This window comes from Spinacia oleracea, chromosome 1 (assembly GCF_020520425.1).
Source record: "Spinacia oleracea cultivar Varoflay chromosome 1, BTI_SOV_V1, whole genome shotgun sequence".
In the NCBI taxonomy this organism is placed as follows: Eukaryota; Viridiplantae; Streptophyta; class Magnoliopsida; order Caryophyllales; family Amaranthaceae; genus Spinacia; species Spinacia oleracea.
Window position 1 is genome coordinate 128,848,011 of NC_079487.1, and position 17,856 is coordinate 128,865,866.

Sequence of the window (17,856 nt, forward strand, 5' to 3'; positions counted from 1 at the left end):
GGGAGGCTGGTGAGTTATTATTGTTGGTTTGTGGTGGCAGTGGTGGGGTGGTAGTCGGTTTTGGTGGTAGTGTATGAAGGTGAATGCAGGGATTTGGGTGGTCAAAAGCTGGCCAATGGGGAAAGGGAAAAGAAAAATACAGCTATAAGCATCCATTAAAAGGAAAGAAGCTTCTTGAAACCCTTTTCCGTTCTTGAATCCCCGTACCAAATGCCACCTAAGTGGTTCTTAGAAGTAGAGGAGACAAGTAGGTCATTTGATTAGATTCCTGTTTCAAAGTTCAGTATGTGAAATAGCCTTTTTCTGAACACAGTACTGTTAATGAATTGGGGTAAGGGTGTAAGGCATCGTAGGTTTGAACTTCTTTACCCATCTGGGGTGGAACCGTGGAACTTCATTTGAAAAATTGGGGTAATAATGACGTTAATATACTGAATATGCTACTATACTATGTATATTATTAGCTTGGGTTTTGCCTGTTTTCATGATTTCTTTCTCCATTTCTGCTTGATATTCTGCTTCGGTGTTGTTTATGTTTGTTTCTTGCTGGTTGTGAATTTGCAGACAGCAAAAAGCAGCTTTGTTGAGCACCGGACGTTTTTCCACCTATATCGTAGTTTTCATCGCATGTGGATATTTTTAGCTATAATGTTCCAGGTTCTATCCTTATTTCCACTTTCAGCATAGTTATTCTTTAGTAAGGTAGATCTGGTGACAAAAAATAAAGTTCCTCCCTTTCAGGTTTTAACGATTATAGCTTTTCACGGTCGGCTGAATCTGAATACATTTAAGGTCCTGCTGAGCGTGGGGCCAACTTATGCTGTCATGAAATTTTTGGAGAGTGAGTATTTCATCAGTCTACCTCTTCTGTATTTCCATTTCAGTTCTTTTTTGTTAATTATTCAATGCTTTTCTTTCTTGTTTATTGTTTTAAAAAATTGATTTTCTTTTACTACAGGCAGCTTGGATATTTTGCTCATGTTTGGTGCATACACAACAGCAAGAGGCATGGCAATATCAAGGCTGGTTATTAGGTTCTTTTGGTGGTGTCTTAGTACTGCAGCCATTATCTATTTCTACGTGTGAGTGTGAATGTCAACTGTGATAGTTTTATTATATCTAAGCTGTTGGTATCTGATTCTGGACATTGGTGAAACAAATTTAGGAGGCTTCTACAGGATTGGAACCGGGAGCAAACTAGTTCATTATCTTTTCGCATTTACATCCTAATGCTGGGTGCTTATGCTGGTGCTCGGCTGGTTTTCGCTGTACTATTGAAGATCCCGGGCTGTCATGCTTTGTCTCTAAAGTCCGATCAGTCATTCTTTCAATTTTTTAAATGGATATATCAGGTTAGTCTTGAAATATCACATTAGCATAGTATGTTCTTGTACATTTACTTATAAATGTTACTTTGGTACCAGGAGAGATACTTTGTTGGACGTGGTCTTTATGAAAAGCCCATAGACTATGCCAGGTTTGTTACATGCTATACGCTTTTATTTCTTTATTATTAACCCGCTAAAACCTGAATATTCCTACACAAGATGTCCTGTGAAGGGTCTTTAAAGTTCAAACTAAACTTCTTAACTGTCAAAGGGGTCAAAGGACTTTTCCTAGGTGGTTTTTCTTTTTCTTCATATTTTCTCTAAGACCTAGTTTTATTGGCTTACTTTCTTATGCCTTTTTTTTATATATATTTTAATATGCTCTCTGATACCTTGATGATCAGCATACTTTTTTTGTGTTCTTTAAATTTATATCTGTGGGAATTTAGGCCCTGAAACTCCTCTAGTCTAGCATGCTATTCGTTGGGATATCTCCCAAACTCCTCTAGGCATTCGTAAAATGACATCAACTTGATGTCTAAATTGTGACTTTTGAGCATGTTTTATAATCTTTGAATGTCAATATTTTCATGTACGTGTGGTTAAATTTGGGAGATATCTGTATTGGTCACATACTTCCTTTGCCTCCTGAATATTGCAATAGACTCTTGCATTATCTACTAACGCTAACCACATGGTTTTACTAATGTGTAAAAACCGAATGTTTATTGTGTAAGATGTTGGATTTGTCTCAATGTATACTTTACAATGGTCATAGTTGCGCATTGGCAAATTTGCCAGTCAAACTGCTGCAATATTAAGGGAACGGAGGAGGTATATCAGAGGAATACATTATTTTGTGTCTAAGAAAGGGTAGACTTGCTGTAGACTTAGTAATGTTATTTATATCGGTTGTATGGGCTGTCTGTGCACCTTGTGTCGGTCTTGTAAAGTTTTGTGGGCTTTCTGTACCCCTTGTGTCGGCCATTTACAGGCATTAAACATTTGCTGTTCATTCTAAAAACTGATACGCATTAGCTCTATCTTTCCCGGGCTTCTCAATTTGACTTGTACCGGATAACCTAACAATTTTGAACTAAGATCACACAGGTTACTGTTAATTCAGTGTCTAGCTAATTTCTTTCGGATGGGATATAGTGTTTCTAGGCTCTCTTTAGCTCATTTTCCTGGAGTGTATTATAGGATGTGTTTGTTGGATGTACAGTGTGATTGGTGCTCCCATTGCTTTTGTTCCTTTTAATTTTAATTTCCTCTGAATTTTTTGCTTCCTAATTACAAAAGTATATTCTTTGGAAGAAATATTACATGGATGACTGATAATGTTTTTTTTACCTTTTCAATCTTAATCAGATATGTCCTCTATTGGTTGGTGATCTTTGCAAGCAAATTTACTTTTGCTTACTTCCTCCAGGCAAGCTCCTTGGCTCTTTTATCCCTTCAGTGAAAATTATATCCCGGTCTGGGGTCTAGGATGCACATCCTGGTCTGGATAAAGATACAATTTAAATATTATGAATATTTTGGTACTCCATAAAAGATTTCGAACAGGGTTCTAATATTATTTATATACTGCTCTTTTATTTCTGCTACCAAAAATATCGACACATATTTCAAAAATTATGAACACAGCAAATATCTTCGTAATATTTTAACTTCATGTTCATAACGTTTGAACTACATGCATATTCTTGTACTTGTTTATTATCCAATATTGTTATTTATCTCTAGTAATGTCCACTACTTTGTTCTCTGTTCTAAGTTGTAACTATGAGCAATTATGCAGATTCAGCCTCTAGTGGAGCCTACAAGAATTATTGTGAATATTCGTTTTACTCAATACTCATGGCACGATTTAGTCTCAAAGAGTAAGCCAAATATAAATGATGTTTGAAACCATGATGTATTTGTAATAGCTCATTGTACGTTGCTTCTATCTACTGATGATGCATGGGTTGTGATATAATCTCCAGATAATTATAATGCGCTTACGGTAGCAAGTCTTTGGGCTCCAGTCGTTGCTGTAAGCTCCTCTAAAATTCCTTTGTTTTCCTTAGTTTTTTTTTCTTCTGTTTTTCTTTTGGCGTAAGTTTGGCAGAACATTTTGAGAGGGGGGTTGGACAGCCTCCGAAAAATGAATTAGCTTCTCCAAAATAATGTAGGAACGTTGAAGCGGATTTGGGTGTTTTGACTTTTGAGGCTTGCTGCAAATGAATTCATTTCATTACTTTTTGTTTGTTGTGATGCTTTTGTGTAATTTTGTCGTGGAGTAAATATCTTTATATGCCCATGGTAATGTATCTCCATTCTACATTGGTTAAAAAAAAGAAGCTGATGACTCAGTCGAGATTTCATTTGTGTCTAAAATCTATGGTATTAGATAATACATCCTATGTTTCAAAATGATTGCAACATGGGGCATGCATAAGTCTAAAATTTATGCGAGGAAAGAGATAATGAAGAGACCTAGATGATGAGGAGAGAGAGTGCATACCGATTAGCCAAATACCCAATAGCATACTTTGAGACTATCGAGGGTTGAGGCTGTAGATTCTTTTTTTTTTTTTTTTCGGGTGTCCCCCTCTAGCTCTCTCTCTCTTTCCTTTTTCTCCCCCTGTTTCCTGTCCACCTCTTCCTCTTGTTTGAAACAACACTATGGATTTTTTAAAACAAACAAGAGTACATTAAAATGCTGATTGCTGACCCTTTTTAAGACATCAATTGCTGTGCTTTTGGTGTTTCAAGTGGTACTTCACGTCAGAATCTCCGACATTGAAATGGACATTGTAGTTGATGATGTGTTTTATCTATCCAAAATGCTTCATTGGTGTGAACTTCTGGAGGTCTCAATTTCGATGAGGTGAGGATAGGTGATCCTAAAAGACTGGGGGACTTGGCAGTTGTGTACAGCTAATGGTGTTAGTGGCAATGGGGCTGGCTGGGGGTTGCAGGTGTTAGTGGTAGCGATGGCAACGGGTCAGAATCGGGCCAGTCTCCACAAGATCTGAGTCAGATCCGAGACATAAATGGACTCAAAGTCCGAGTCCAATTCCGAGAACACTCAGTCTGACTTCGGATCCTACAGATGTCCACAACTCCGACTCTGACCCGGATCCGACAGGGTTGAGAAATATTTAATTCATTCTTCATATTTTATACATACAAAAATGAAAAAAGTCCAAATTCAAAGAAACTTTAAACAAATATTTCATGCTAACATTCAACCAAAAGTATTGTCCATTTTGATAAGTTTCAGATACATCAAGAAATATAAATAATTTGGCAACCTTAGATCTAGAAGAGAAAAGCATACACCGTAATTTAGAGAGAGGAAGGAGACAAATAACACATGTTGTCTTCAAATTTCATCTTTAAAAACTTGGAAAACCAGATATGCGAGTTGATGAAAGGAGTTTATGTAATAGATCTTCAATGAATCAATATTTTTTCCTTGATTTTCTTTTATTACAGAGCTGCCACTGCATGTAACTTGGAATTAGTTAAATTTTAAAGTAACAGCATCCCTTCTCAATAGAGAAGCAAGGCAAAATGTCTAAGCTCCTGATTAACAAAATTTAACTAGTTTAAAATTTGTGAAAGAAAAGGATTTCAAAATTTGTGATGATTATTTCTGGGATAGTGAATTAAGTATTACAATGTCCGGCAATTGTATTTTTGCTATATAATTTGTGTCTTTATGTTGGACCTTTACTATACTGTGTAATGCAATTTTTAATCCACTTGTGCTGACTTCTACTTGACCACTTAATGCAGATTTATCTGATGGATATTCACATATGGTACACGCTTTTGTCGGCTCTTGTTGGTGGTGTGATGGGTGCACGAGCCCGGCTAGGCGAGGTATCCGTTTATATATGAAGGCTCATCATTTTCTTACATAATTAGTCTCTTGAATGAAAAGAAGGCAACATCTTCAGCTGAGCCCAGTTTTTTAACTTTACATCCGTCGAAATCCTTGTCTTCCTGTCTCCTCTTATACAGCCAATTTACAAGGTCCTTGCAAAATTTTGTTATTCTATTGCAGATACGTTCGATTGAAATGGTTCACAAACGTTTTGAGAGCTTCCCTGAAGCTTTTGTGAAGAATCTGGCATCTCCAAGAACAAGAAGGTCTGATATGTTGATGCCTATGTGGCATCATGCTTTGGTTTAACGTTTTTTCTTTCCAACATTGCTGGTTGTTAGTTAATCTGGAACATCCCCTTCTTTCTATCTTTTTTTCTTCTTTCTAGTTTATGTGCTTGTAAAGCTTATGTGCGCATGTTGGTGTTGTGCCAGAGAAATAGGAATTTTTAAAGTGTACCACGACGGCGATGCTAGTATCCTTGTATACACCTTGGTCTGGTCATTCTTTTCTAGGTTCCCCATAAAAAGGATGCTACAAACTGTAGTTTTTTAGAAGGTTTTTTTTAAACAAAAGAACTACAGCAACAGGACAAGATGTCCTCATACGGAAACATAAGAAAATAATACAAATTAGCCCAGTTCCGTTGGAATTTCCCAATTGAGTAAGTTTTTAGTATCCTTGCTGCCTCAGTCCACAAGGATGCCCCGACAAAGTTACTTTTATCCCATAGTAAATCACGTGAAACTAATACTCCTATTCTGGTCCAGCTAAATTTCCCAAGGGATTGCCAATACAGCATTTCACCATAGTTCCTTCACCTTTTAAAAGGATTATACCCTATCCATTGTGAAAGGGGCATAACGAATTGTGATGTGCTGTAAATAGAGTTTGGTCAAGGCTCTTGTTTCCTGAAGCGCTTATGTTAATGAAATTTAGGTTTTAGTTGCTAATTTTGAAGTGGCTTCATTTTCCGGAACCATTTGAAAGGATCATAACTTCCTTAAACGCTGAATTCAGGGTTGTCCCTGCCCATTATCAAATGTGAAGAGATCATAACTTCCTTAAACGCTGAATTCAGGGTTGTCCTCCATAGTGGCATGATGGCTCCTTATAAGCATTTTTTCAACTACAAAATTTCTGTCAAAGATAATTTTTAAATGTGGTGAGAATTTATCTTTTGTGTTATAATAGAGAAAATAACTAAGCACTATTCTCCTAACTTATGGACTTCTTGAGTTAATCAAAATAAAGAAGAATATAGCAAAAAAACTGAGGTCGAAAAGAAGAGTGATAAGGAGACCAAAAATTGAGGCCGAAAGAAAATGGGTCGAGAAGATTTGGGTAATATTTCTGCAGATTTTATTGTTCTCATTTTTAGTAGCTGCTCTCTGTATTGTTGAACGGAAACTATATATACTGGACATGGCTGTCTAACGAGTTCTGTGATATGAGTGTCATGACATCTAACAGATATGTTTTTTGCTGCCTTGCAGAATAGTGGCTTTTGATCGACAAAATCCTGAGGTATGTTCTATTTTATTTTATTTCTGTAGTGACCATCGGATCAATTAATATTGATATTAGTATGGCTAAAAATTTATGATGGATATTCATAGGTATACACCTTCGAATACCTTCCGCTTTCAGTTCTAGATGTATAACATATACAACTAAAACAAGTGCTTCTATGCTTCTACCACTTCTTATTTTATGCTTCCTCTGCTCCAAAATTAAATGCAACATTCGGGTAGTGGCTGGCACATATTTTTAGGAGAGGATAGGACACCGGAGTAGGGTCAAGGTCAACTTTTACTTGTGATTAGCGAGAGTTAAGGAGAGAATAGAAGAGGTTGGAATAGGGTCAATGGAAACTTTTACGAAGTATATTATTTTAGAACCACCCAAAATGTAAAATTTTGCATTATTTTGGAATGGAGGAACTGAGGAAGCAGATCGGTAGATTCTTCCTTAATCTATGTTTTAGGTCTTGCTTATATTAAACGCCTAGAGAGGAACAGAACTAATAATAAAATTTACCAAAAATACACCCATTATTGAAGATTCTACTCTATCTAACTACTTCCACAAAATAAATAAAAAAACTCATATTAGTCCCTTTATTTTGCTCTACAATTAGCTTTCTTATAGATATGTTGGAAATTTACCCCTCCCCCTCAAAAAAGATAAAATGGTGAGGGACCTCTTCCCAGTATAACTTCGATGTGCAACATGCTTCTAGAAACACTCCTGTCTGTTTGGAAGTTGAAACTAAATGCCCGTAGCTACTTCTCCATTGCATAACAGAAGGTCATGTTTGACATTCTCTGTATTTTGGTCACTTTAATAGGCCCATCTATGTTCTTACCCAAATGAATGAACATCTTCTCTGAATAGTCATCGATAATTCCATGTTTTACAAATTATAACTGCATCCACAATATTTAAGTAATTAGTTTGCTAAGGACTTTATTTTGTCTTGATTAAGTCGGGAAAATTGATTTCTTGTAGATCTGGGGCCCCAAAAAAGTTAAATGACTTGGCATTTGTATGCTCTAATAGTTTATTTGTTAAACCTTAGATCATCTTTTTGTCTATTTTGAAACGAATGAGTCCTGATATTTAGCATTTGAGGTGAGGATTGGAATAGCACGGGTCTTATTGTGTTAATTCATTAATCGATCTGGTTGGGCTCTACATGGGCAAAGGATCGGGAATATTTTGGTATTGCTCATATTTTGTTCATCTATTATGTTCAGGCTAGAAGGAATGGGTCATTATTTTCCACTCCCTGTTGGAATTTTGGGCAGATGCTTATAAAAAGATCACTAACACTAGTAACACTAGATTTTTATTTTGAATCTACATTAGAATTAATTTGATTAGGTGCTCAGTTGTAAAATTGAAATTCCCCTTTCTTTTTTGACGTGTTTTTATTTAATTATTAAAACCTTATATAGATGGCTTCCAGAGCATTTCTTGTATCCATGCATGTTTTCCTAATGCATTTTTTATTACTTGCAGAACTCGCAAGAGAATAACAAGACATATGCTGCCATTTTTTCTCCTTTCTGGAATGAGATTATCAAAAGTTTGCGTGAAGAGGATTTCATCAGCAATCGGTATCAAATTAGTTTGACCCTTCTCTTCATATTTATTTATAGTCTTGCAGAAGAACAATCTAACTGGTTTACCTTCAGGGAAAAAGACTTGTTGTCTATGCCCAGTAATTCGGGCAGTCTTCCTCTTGTTCAATGGCCTCTCTTTCTTCTAAGTAGTAAGGTAAAATTTGGTTTGGTTACTCTTTTACCTTATTTTATTGTTCTGTTTTTGCTTGTCGTTGCTCTTCATTCTATTTGTTGACGTTGCAGATTTTGATGGCTATTGACCTGGCTTTGGATTGCAAAGACACACAAGCGGATTTGTGGAACAGAATATGTAGAGATGATTACATGGCTTATGCAGTTCAAGAATGTTATTATAGTATTGAAAAGATCTTACACTCCTTAGTTGATGGTGAAGGGCGGCGCTGGTATGAATTTATATGTCAATCTCATTCACATTTATCAAATCCCGCCTGTAAATTAATAGGTTATTGAGCCAAATAGAAAGAATTTTTTCAAGTAACGAACAAAACAGTGGGAAAACATTAATTGACTTTATTTTCTTTTCCGTCATAAATATATATGGTCTACAAAATTTAGATAATGTAGCAGGCTCCTGGTTCTCTTTGCTGACTGGTATTTTCGCATAGGGTTGAGAGGATCTACCGTGAAATCGATAATAGCGTTAAGGAGGGTTCACTTGTTATAACCTTATTCCTGAAGAAGATTCCCTTGGTGCAATCAAGATTTACTGCATTGACAGGACTATTGGTAAGCTGTTTTAAGTGAAGTATAAATCGGCAACGAATTCAAGTTTCGGTGATTTCTATGTATGCTAATGTCGATTCATATAAGTACAGATAAGGAACGAAACTCCTGAACTCGCAAAAGGTGCTGCAAAGGCTCTTTATGATTTCTATGAGGTGGTGACACATGATCTGCTGTCAACCGATCTCAGGTAAAGTTGCTTGATTTTCATATTTCCGACGATTGTACAATATTAACGCACTCTTTGTTTTGGTCGTTTCTCAATCTCCTAGGGAGCAAATTGATACGTGGAACATATTAGCTAAAGCAAGAAATGAAGGGAGATTATTTTCTAGGATAGAGTGGCCAAAGGATCCAGAAATCGTAAGCATATAACCCATCGTCATTAGTTCCCTTTTTAGTTATATCTTTTAGGTTTTGTTTTTAGTAAGACAATATTAACTTCTTCCTTTCTATTTGTTATTACTATTTTGCAGAAGGAGTTAGTGAAGAGATTGCACTTGCTACTTACAGTAAAGGATACAGCAGCTAATATACCAAAGAATTTAGAAGCTAGGAGGCGGTTAGAATTTTTTACAAATTCATTATTCATGCACATGCCTCAGGCAAAACCTGTGTCAGAAATGGTGCCTTTCAGGTAATATAAATTTAATGGTTAATTTGTGAAGGAGCTGAATAGGTTGTTGCTTTCTGTTGCTGATATTATTCTTCATTTTCCTGACACAAAATTGTCAGTGTATTCACCCCCTACTACAGTGAGACAGTACTGTATAGCTCTTCAGATTTGCGGGTTGAAAATGAGGATGGAGTTTCTATACTGTTCTATCTCCAGAAGATTTTTCCTGGTTTTGTTTCTGTCCTCTCTATCGTTCTTTTTCAGCTTTCCTGTTTGTTGTAAATGAGTGGGAGAATTTCTTTGGGAAACTTCAGGAAAGAGTTGGGAACTTTTTTATTTACTTTTTGTGTTGTAGATGAGTGGGAGAATTTCTTGGAGCGTATCAATCGAGGAGAGTCCTCTGGTGATGTAGATTTTGAAGAAAGTTCAAGTGATAACTTGGAGCTGCGTTTTTGGGTCTCTTATCGTGGACAGACATTGGCTAGGACAGGTCAGAATTGTCTCTTAAAAAAGTCTGCACCTGCATCTCTCTATCAATCCCCCAATATTGTCTTTTTTCTCCTCTGGGGAAGGGGGGCAGATGATCTTTTCTGGACATGTTCTTTATTTAATAAAAAAGGAAAAATTGCAAGAATTGGCGACTGTCGCTGGCAGAGCATTAACTTTTCTGCTCTAAATGCAGTGCGTGGTATGATGTACTACAGAAGAGCATTAATGCTTCAGAGTTTTATGGAAAGAAGGGGATTAATAGGTATCATGTCAAATACATTTGGATTTGAAACTTGACGAGGCAAATGTGGTGATGTATCATGTAGTTGTTATGTGTGTATTTATCAGAAGAGGACACGCGTTTGCTTACAAATCAGTCGGCAAATCTTGGATTTGAGTTGTCGAGTGAGGCACGGGCACAAGCAGATCTGAAGTTCACTTATGTTATCTCATGCCAAATTTATGGACAGCAAAGGCAGAGAAAAGCTCCGGAGGCTGCAGATATTAATTTATTGCTACAGAGGTATTATAGCATTTACACTTGGCCTTAACATTGTGTAGTAGTGCATTGATATCTTGCTTGTTTGTTATTGGACTCTTATTTTAGAAATCTCTAATTTTCAATCATGGAAGCACAGACATTCTACGAGAACTATACACTTATTTTTCTGTCTTACACCAATTTTACGAAAGGGATACTGAATGTATTTCTGTAAGATTTGGTGCTCTTTGGATTTATGGTGAATCCACCCATGTATCTCTCTGATGAATAACAGTTTCCATTTGCAATAAGTAGGTGTTATTAATTGCGTTTTCGTGTCAGCAATTCAACATGGTAACATTGATAACTCCTTTGTCATCTTTCTGTAATTGTATTTCTGTAAGAAGTCTTTTATCTTCACAGGAATGAGGCACTTCGTGTTGCTTTCATTCACCTTGAGGAAAGTGCTGGGTCTGGACCTGATGGTTCTGTTTCAAAGGAATATTACTCCAAGCTTGTCAAAGCTGATGTACATGGAAAAGATCAGGTATAACGCAAACTGTATTGGTTATGATTTTCATGATTGTCAAAGATTAAAGAATGTGGAATACTTGATGATGGAAGATTTATTTTTTCAATTTAGCTTGTTCTTTTATTATGTTGTATGCGACTGCTTCACATCTAAAAGAAGGGCTGGATTGTCCCTCAAAAAAACTTAGAAAAAAAGAATAAGGCTGGATTATGGAAGCCTGAAGCATAAGTAGATCTCGATGTTTATCTCATCCATCTCTTGCTCTGGCTTCTGCAATTTTATTCAAAGGTCTTCTTCAAACTGAAGGTATTCTATCATCATTTCAGGAAATATATTCAATCAAGCTTCCTGGAGACCCAAAACTTGGTGAAGGAAAGCCCGAAAATCAGAATCATGCAATTGTTTTTACTCGTGGAGAAGCAATTCAGACTATTGATATGAATCAGGTAAACGGTGGTCTTGTACCTTTGAGGCTTGATCTGTTTTCCTATTTGATGAATAGTTTCACTGCGATATGTGTAAAAGTCAGAAAATCTGATTCATCTAGTTTCCTTTTTGAAGGTAATTTTTGCTAGATTTGGCATGCTTTATATCTCCTATGTGGACTTGGAAGTGTATTTTTCTCCTCGGGGGTCGGGACTCGGGAGTGCATTTTGTTATCTTAGGTATATTTTGGATTTGTACTGCATTAGTCAATGATTTTTGTTTTGAATGACATGGGAGGGTTCTAGGTGAATATTGGCGAGAATACCCACGTCCAAGTGTTGACTGGTTGACATGAGTACTTGAGATAAAATTAAGAGTCACAGTATTTTAACATAGTGTGTGGATGAATCAAGAGTAACGAAAGAGGGAATAAAAAGTAGTGATGTGCTGGTATTGAAAATTCTCTATGGGAGGAAAAGGAAATGAAACACTGGTAGAATCATCCCAATCCCCACCCCGACCCTCTTTCTGTTGTAAAACAACCTCATTCCTCATGCCAATACTCCATCAAGCAGATCTGTATCTATTCGGTTTGGAAGACGAGGACAAAAAGTCCATAAATCTTAGCTGTAATTGACTGGAGTTAAGGTTCCCTGAAGATAAACTTACCTCCTTAAAGTGGGGGAAAAAGGACAAATAAAACAAGGTAGAATTTGAATTTTATTACTTCGTATTTTTATCTCTTCTATTCTGATTTTTAAGGAGATTAATAATTTAATACACATTCTTCCTCAAAGGAATTTTTTTTATTTCTTGAGTGTTTAGTTTCTTCTAATATACTCCGTCAGTCCATACATGTATTCCAATTTTTTGTTACACTCTTTTAAATGTTTGTTTAATTGGAATTGATTAAAGAAGAAATTACTTCCATGTGCAACCACATAACCTGATGCCACACCCCCTTACTTCTAAAAGAACACTAAATGCTAGACATCTGTACACCAATAAATAAAACAAGAAGTACTAAACTAGTGTCTTATTTTTGGGTGTTTTTAAACTATACATACCTTTACTACTAGTTCACTTCCTTCATTTTTTACTTTGCAATGTATTTGATTATCAAAGAAATTCACAATTTTTCTTTTAAAATTTATATACTTCGACTATATTCTTTCTTAAGTTTTTATTACACTTGTTTTTAATACATGCAACATGTTGATTTTTCTTATTATTCATATATTGTCTTTGACTACATTTTTTTACCAGAGTATTAAAAATTAACGTTATAATGTAAAATATTTGAAGATTAGTCTAAATTAATATATTCAAACTATTAAATTTTATAGTTTTTACTAATAGATAATTATAAATATTGATGGTCAAACTTGCGTTGATAAATTTGAAAGTTAATATGTTGCATGTATTTAGAAACAGAGGAAATGATGTTTACTTTACTATGACCGAATCTGATTTTTTTCAAGTGTTGTCATTTCGTGCATTTACCCGTTCTAGTACCTGAATGCGTGTTGATCCTGCATAAATCTAGCTTCCACGCAAAAGCTCTTTTCTTAAGGGGGGCCTTGTTCTTGTAGATGAAATTTACTGGAGGGAAGGCTGGATTTTAGGGAGTATACTAAAGAACAAAGAAAGGATTTACTAGATGGAGAAAAAGAACCTGAAGAATGTCCCATCCATGTCCTTGTATCAGCTACCTCCTTCAATAAAACAGCTAAGTTACCTCACATAGAAGAAAGTTCCTCTAGTTCTCGATGATGGGGTCGTCTCCTAAAATGTGAATTCCACGCGTACCACAATAAAATCCCAACATTGGAGCATCATTGTGAATTGTGATTTCCCATTTGTGGTTCTTTTCCCCAAGTTTAAGTGTTTCTAGGCTCATGGATTTTTTTATGTTAATATTCTGAGAAGTTTTCTTTCTGTAGTCTGAATGAAATTCCACATATGTTCTGTATATAACAAGTCACTTTGTTCTCTTCTTTGCTTCAAAGGATAATTACCTGGAGGAGGCAATGAAAATGAGAAACCTTCTTGAGGAATTTCATGCAAAACATGGTATCCGTCCTCCAACTATTCTTGGTGTAAGGGAGCATGTTTTCACAGGAAGGTTTGAATTTCCCTGCCAATGTGACACTTTTTTTGTGCAGCTTTACATGCCCATTATAAGTGTATGTAAATTTCTGTGCAGTGTTTCTTCTCTTGCTTGGTTTATGTCCAATCAAGAAACCAGTTTTGTGACATTAGGTCAACGAGTTCTGGCGAAACCTCTCAAGTGAGTTCTCATAGCTTGTTGATTGCATTTGATAGTTGTTTCCTAGTCCCATCCCTCCCTCCCCCCCTAGGGTAGCTGTTTCTTTATGCTTGTGAAGTTAGATCATGAATACAAAAATCAAAGTAAAACATTGCACTGTACTATCACCATTTTGGAAAAAAATGGAGTACAGCACGGACATTCGATGCGACTTTAAATTATCTTCGTAGACTAAAGATCAGTATATTTAAAATACCTGTCTTACTACATTTACAAGGATGCTTTTTTTTTTTATGCTGCGACATTCCAAATAACAGAAGTCTATTTTCGGAGAGTGAACAGTGACATTAATATATTCAATCCTGTGAATAGCTGATTTTCCTTCTAAATATTTCCAATTTTGGAAGAATTTAGTAATCACAGTGGGAAGAAATATTGATCTTCTGTATCCTCTATACGCTTCCCCAACTTTATTTCCGAGGAAGGGAAATTTGATCCCTTACCCTCTCCTCTCCCTGTCTCCCCTATTCCTCTCATCCAAAATCCCAAATGAACTGTAAGTTAAAGTTTAAGTCCTTTGCTTGTAGTGCTTCTCCCTGGTTGGTTTTCATCATATGATTACAGATACATATGTTGTGGTATGATTTCATTAGTTTTGGGAACATCTTATCTGTCACTCGCTCCCAGTCCTAATCTCCAATAAGTAATCCTGCTTTTAACAGTGTGAAATAGTGCATGTTTCTCTTTTTAGGCATTCTCGACTTAATTGGTGTTGGTTTTGTTTATTTTATTTTTCCCAAGTAATCTCCACTTACCACTTTGATTTTTCTTGCTAAAATTATTGCAGAGTACGCATGCATTATGGACATCCAGATGTATTTGATCGTATTTTCCACATATCTCGTGGTGGCATTAGTAAGGCGTCACGTGTTATTAACATAAGTGAGGATATTTATGCTGGTATGTATGATATTTATGTCGTTTTTTTTTTGTTTTTTTTTGTTTTTTTTTGTAGTGAGTATACTCTCTTTTCAATCCAAAAGCTTTGATTGCTATCCTTAGGCATCTCTCGTACTGAAATACAATGGGGTGTCTTCTTTTTCTACAAATTAGAAGATTTGGTTGTTATTTATATGTCATAGCTTCCACATTAGTTCTTGCCCCAAGGTCCCACTCTTGCATTGAGAAGCCAACTTGTGGCTTTCCTGATAATTGGTTGGTTTAGTTTGTTCATAAATTTTTCACAATGGAACCTCATAAATCATCTCAAGGACTCACTTCTAGGTCCCTTGGCTCCCTCCTTGCTGAATTTGTCTTCGTACTCTGACCTCCTCCTTTTTCCAGCTGCTACTGACAGAATAGGGAATTACTTCCAACCTAGTGTGTTTTGTCATTTCAGTTAACTGGTCATGGAAACTTTTGGATTTTATCATTGTTAGTATGAGTTTTTAGAAATGCGAAGATAGAATAATTGACATAAGATGCTCAATTCATTTGATAGAGGTTATTGGAAAACGTTTTCCTACTACTCTTGATCCCCTTCTCTTTCTTCTCTGTATCTACGGAAGTTTCTATAAATTTGTCACATCGCCCGATCTAAAATATCTAATTCAGTTCAGAGAGCAGGGAAACTGAGATATTAAAAGCTTTATTTTCATACAACTGAAACATAAATCAAGGTGCAGTGCTCAAATGATAATGTTGAACATCAACCTTTTTCTTTAAACAAAATCCTACAATTACATTCAAGTCAACAATATATTTATATTTGCCACTTTAGGCTGGTAATATAAATTGTTCCATAGATACAGATCTGCCAGTCATTTGAGTATATGAGATCAGAATATCGCACGATAAAACCGTCGTTTTGTTTTCTGAAGGTAAGGGGAAATGGAAAAGCACAGAAAAGACAATCACAGCTGCTTATTGAAGCCAAAGCCGTGTATTTTTAAAGCAATAACTGGATCACCCAATCTCTTTACGGAGGAGTGAGTCAGGATTCTATATATTACTACATCTCTCTGTGTTTGTCCACTTTAAATCTTTGACAAAAAAATAATTAACTGGGGAGGAGGGAAAAGTAAATGGGATATTTGAGCAGTTGGCCACTAGGTGATCTCCGAGAAATAGTGAAATGTAATACACCGTATTAATATGAAGTGTTGAACTGTGATAAACACATTATTTCTAATTCTCCTAAAATCCATGATGGACAAGCCAAATGAACCAGTATACATGCACTGATCAATGGAATGACTGGAACTATGCTGATTTTATATGGTTAGACGTCTTAGACAGTCTTTCCAATTTGATTGTAAATTGGTAGTGTTGTCGATTGATTAACCCAATGATCTACTACAAGGTTCCTACAGTTTCTAACTTTTGCATAGTAAGTGTGACTTATCTTGTGTCTTCTTAATCACTGCTTTGTAGTGTTTTACTGGATGTCAACATTCTTTACTAACCAGAAGTCAACTCTGTTATGATTTAAAATGCATTCATTGTTGCACCGAAAATTGTTAGCTGTAGTTCAACATGTTTTAGTTTCTTGAGAGATGGATTAGCAGCATATGTTGTCTGCTTAAATATTTCCCTAGTCTATTCGATTTAATTACTAGGTATGTCAGGTGTTGGTTTCTTTTATTTGGAAATATGACGCTGCTCTGAAGAACTTGCATAATCCTGACCTGCCTATTGCTCATAAAAGGAGTAAAATAAAACTTGTCTTATATTCCTATGGTGCTCTTTACTGTGGCAGGTTTCAACTCCACCCTGCGGCAGGGAAATATTACACACCATGAGTACATACAGGTTTGCTGACTACTATATCCTTGTGTTTTATTATCTTTCCCTTCTTCCTAAAGAAAATGTCACCTTTTTTCTTTTTGAAGATTAGAAAACTCAAGAACTTTATATTTCTGTTTATCACGTCCCCATTTATTTCCCTTCCAAATTCTCTTAAATACGTCACGGAAAGGGTAGGCCGTAGGTGACACTTTGTGAAAAAGTAATTCTGGTTTGCCATGCTGGCTAGACAAAGAGCTAATTCATTTATTAATGTATAGGTTGGCAAGGGAAGAGATGTTGGGTTGAACCAGATTGCACTTTTTGAGGGTAAGGTTGCTGGAGGAAATGGAGAGCAAGTCCTCAGCAGAGACGTGTACCGACTTGGGCAGCTTTTCGACTTTTTCAGAATGCTTTCTTTCTACTTCACTACTGTGGGTTATTATGTGTGCACGATGGTAAGTTTTGCAATAAGTTCCTAGATCTCCCCTCTCCCTCTCCTGCTGTTTTTTTATGTTGCTCATTCTTATTTCTGACACCGTTGGTATTCTTTTCTATGCAGATGACAGTTCTTACTATATATATTTTCCTGTATGGGAGAGTATACCTGGTAAGCTTGGCCTGATAGAAAATTTTGATTTGTCCTTCATCTCTTGAATTGCGTGAAGTCGTGAACTGATCCCGCTGCATGTTTTCAAGTATTTTCTGTTACTGTAGAACTCAACACGGTTTCGATTGATTATTGACTCCATCCGTAACTCTTGGGTTTTATTTTCTTTTGGACGATGTCTCAAAAAAGTGTTTTCTCACATATGCTTCATGTTATTCTTTTATTTCATCAATTAAGGAGCTGAATAAAGATAAATTTGTTATGCGTTCACACTGAGGATGATATTGTCAAGAAATTTTAAAGTAATTCCTAAGCAATATATTTATTGGATCTTAAGAGTGTATGACCTTTACTCTTTCAATGTTCTTTAGTTTGTGATTTAAGTTTTGTGTTGATGTTATGTCGACTATCTAGTATACTTCACAGCTAGTATCAAAACAAATGGTTCATCTAAAAAAACTCAAAAATAAATACTGGAGTGCTTGCTTGTAGTGGGGGAAAAAAAAAACCAAACCGGTATTCTGTAAATAAATAAAAATTCAAACCGGTTTAAAGATTGTTATTTG

General features: G+C 35.9%; 1 protein-coding gene across 2 annotated transcripts in view; it reads left to right on the forward strand.

The window, feature by feature from the left end:
- Positions 1–17,856, forward strand: part of LOC110794542 (callose synthase 10) — a 40,422-nt gene that overhangs the window by 17,105 nt on the left and 5,461 nt on the right. Inside the window, exons 13-42 of one of the 2 annotated variants that reach the window (XM_021999521.2) lie at positions 565–657; positions 742–841; positions 959–1,082; positions 1,166–1,352; positions 1,425–1,477; positions 2,700–2,760; positions 3,133–3,214; positions 3,320–3,369; positions 5,121–5,207; positions 5,392–5,477; positions 6,708–6,738; positions 8,236–8,333; positions 8,412–8,493; positions 8,583–8,743; positions 8,966–9,086; positions 9,176–9,273; positions 9,356–9,446; positions 9,560–9,720; positions 9,819–9,928; positions 10,055–10,189; positions 10,382–10,450; positions 10,537–10,711; positions 11,093–11,216; positions 11,528–11,647; positions 13,637–13,752; positions 13,834–13,917; positions 14,744–14,856; positions 16,655–16,707; positions 16,962–17,138; positions 17,243–17,290. In XM_021999521.2, the coding sequence (XP_021855213.1) occupies positions 565–657; positions 742–841; positions 959–1,082; positions 1,166–1,352; positions 1,425–1,477; positions 2,700–2,760; positions 3,133–3,214; positions 3,320–3,369; positions 5,121–5,207; positions 5,392–5,477; positions 6,708–6,738; positions 8,236–8,333; positions 8,412–8,493; positions 8,583–8,743; positions 8,966–9,086; positions 9,176–9,273; positions 9,356–9,446; positions 9,560–9,720; positions 9,819–9,928; positions 10,055–10,189; positions 10,382–10,450; positions 10,537–10,711; positions 11,093–11,216; positions 11,528–11,647; positions 13,637–13,752; positions 13,834–13,917; positions 14,744–14,856; positions 16,655–16,707; positions 16,962–17,138; positions 17,243–17,290 (3,090 nt within the window). The remainder of the gene's footprint in view (positions 1–564; positions 658–741; positions 842–958; positions 1,083–1,165; positions 1,353–1,424; positions 1,478–2,699; positions 2,761–3,132; positions 3,215–3,319; positions 3,370–5,120; positions 5,208–5,391; positions 5,478–6,707; positions 6,739–8,235; positions 8,334–8,411; positions 8,494–8,582; positions 8,744–8,965; positions 9,087–9,175; positions 9,274–9,355; positions 9,447–9,559; positions 9,721–9,818; positions 9,929–10,054; positions 10,190–10,381; positions 10,451–10,536; positions 10,712–11,092; positions 11,217–11,527; positions 11,648–13,636; positions 13,753–13,833; positions 13,918–14,743; positions 14,857–16,654; positions 16,708–16,961; positions 17,139–17,242; positions 17,291–17,856) is intronic. The other variant, XM_056827842.1, reaches the window with a different exon arrangement.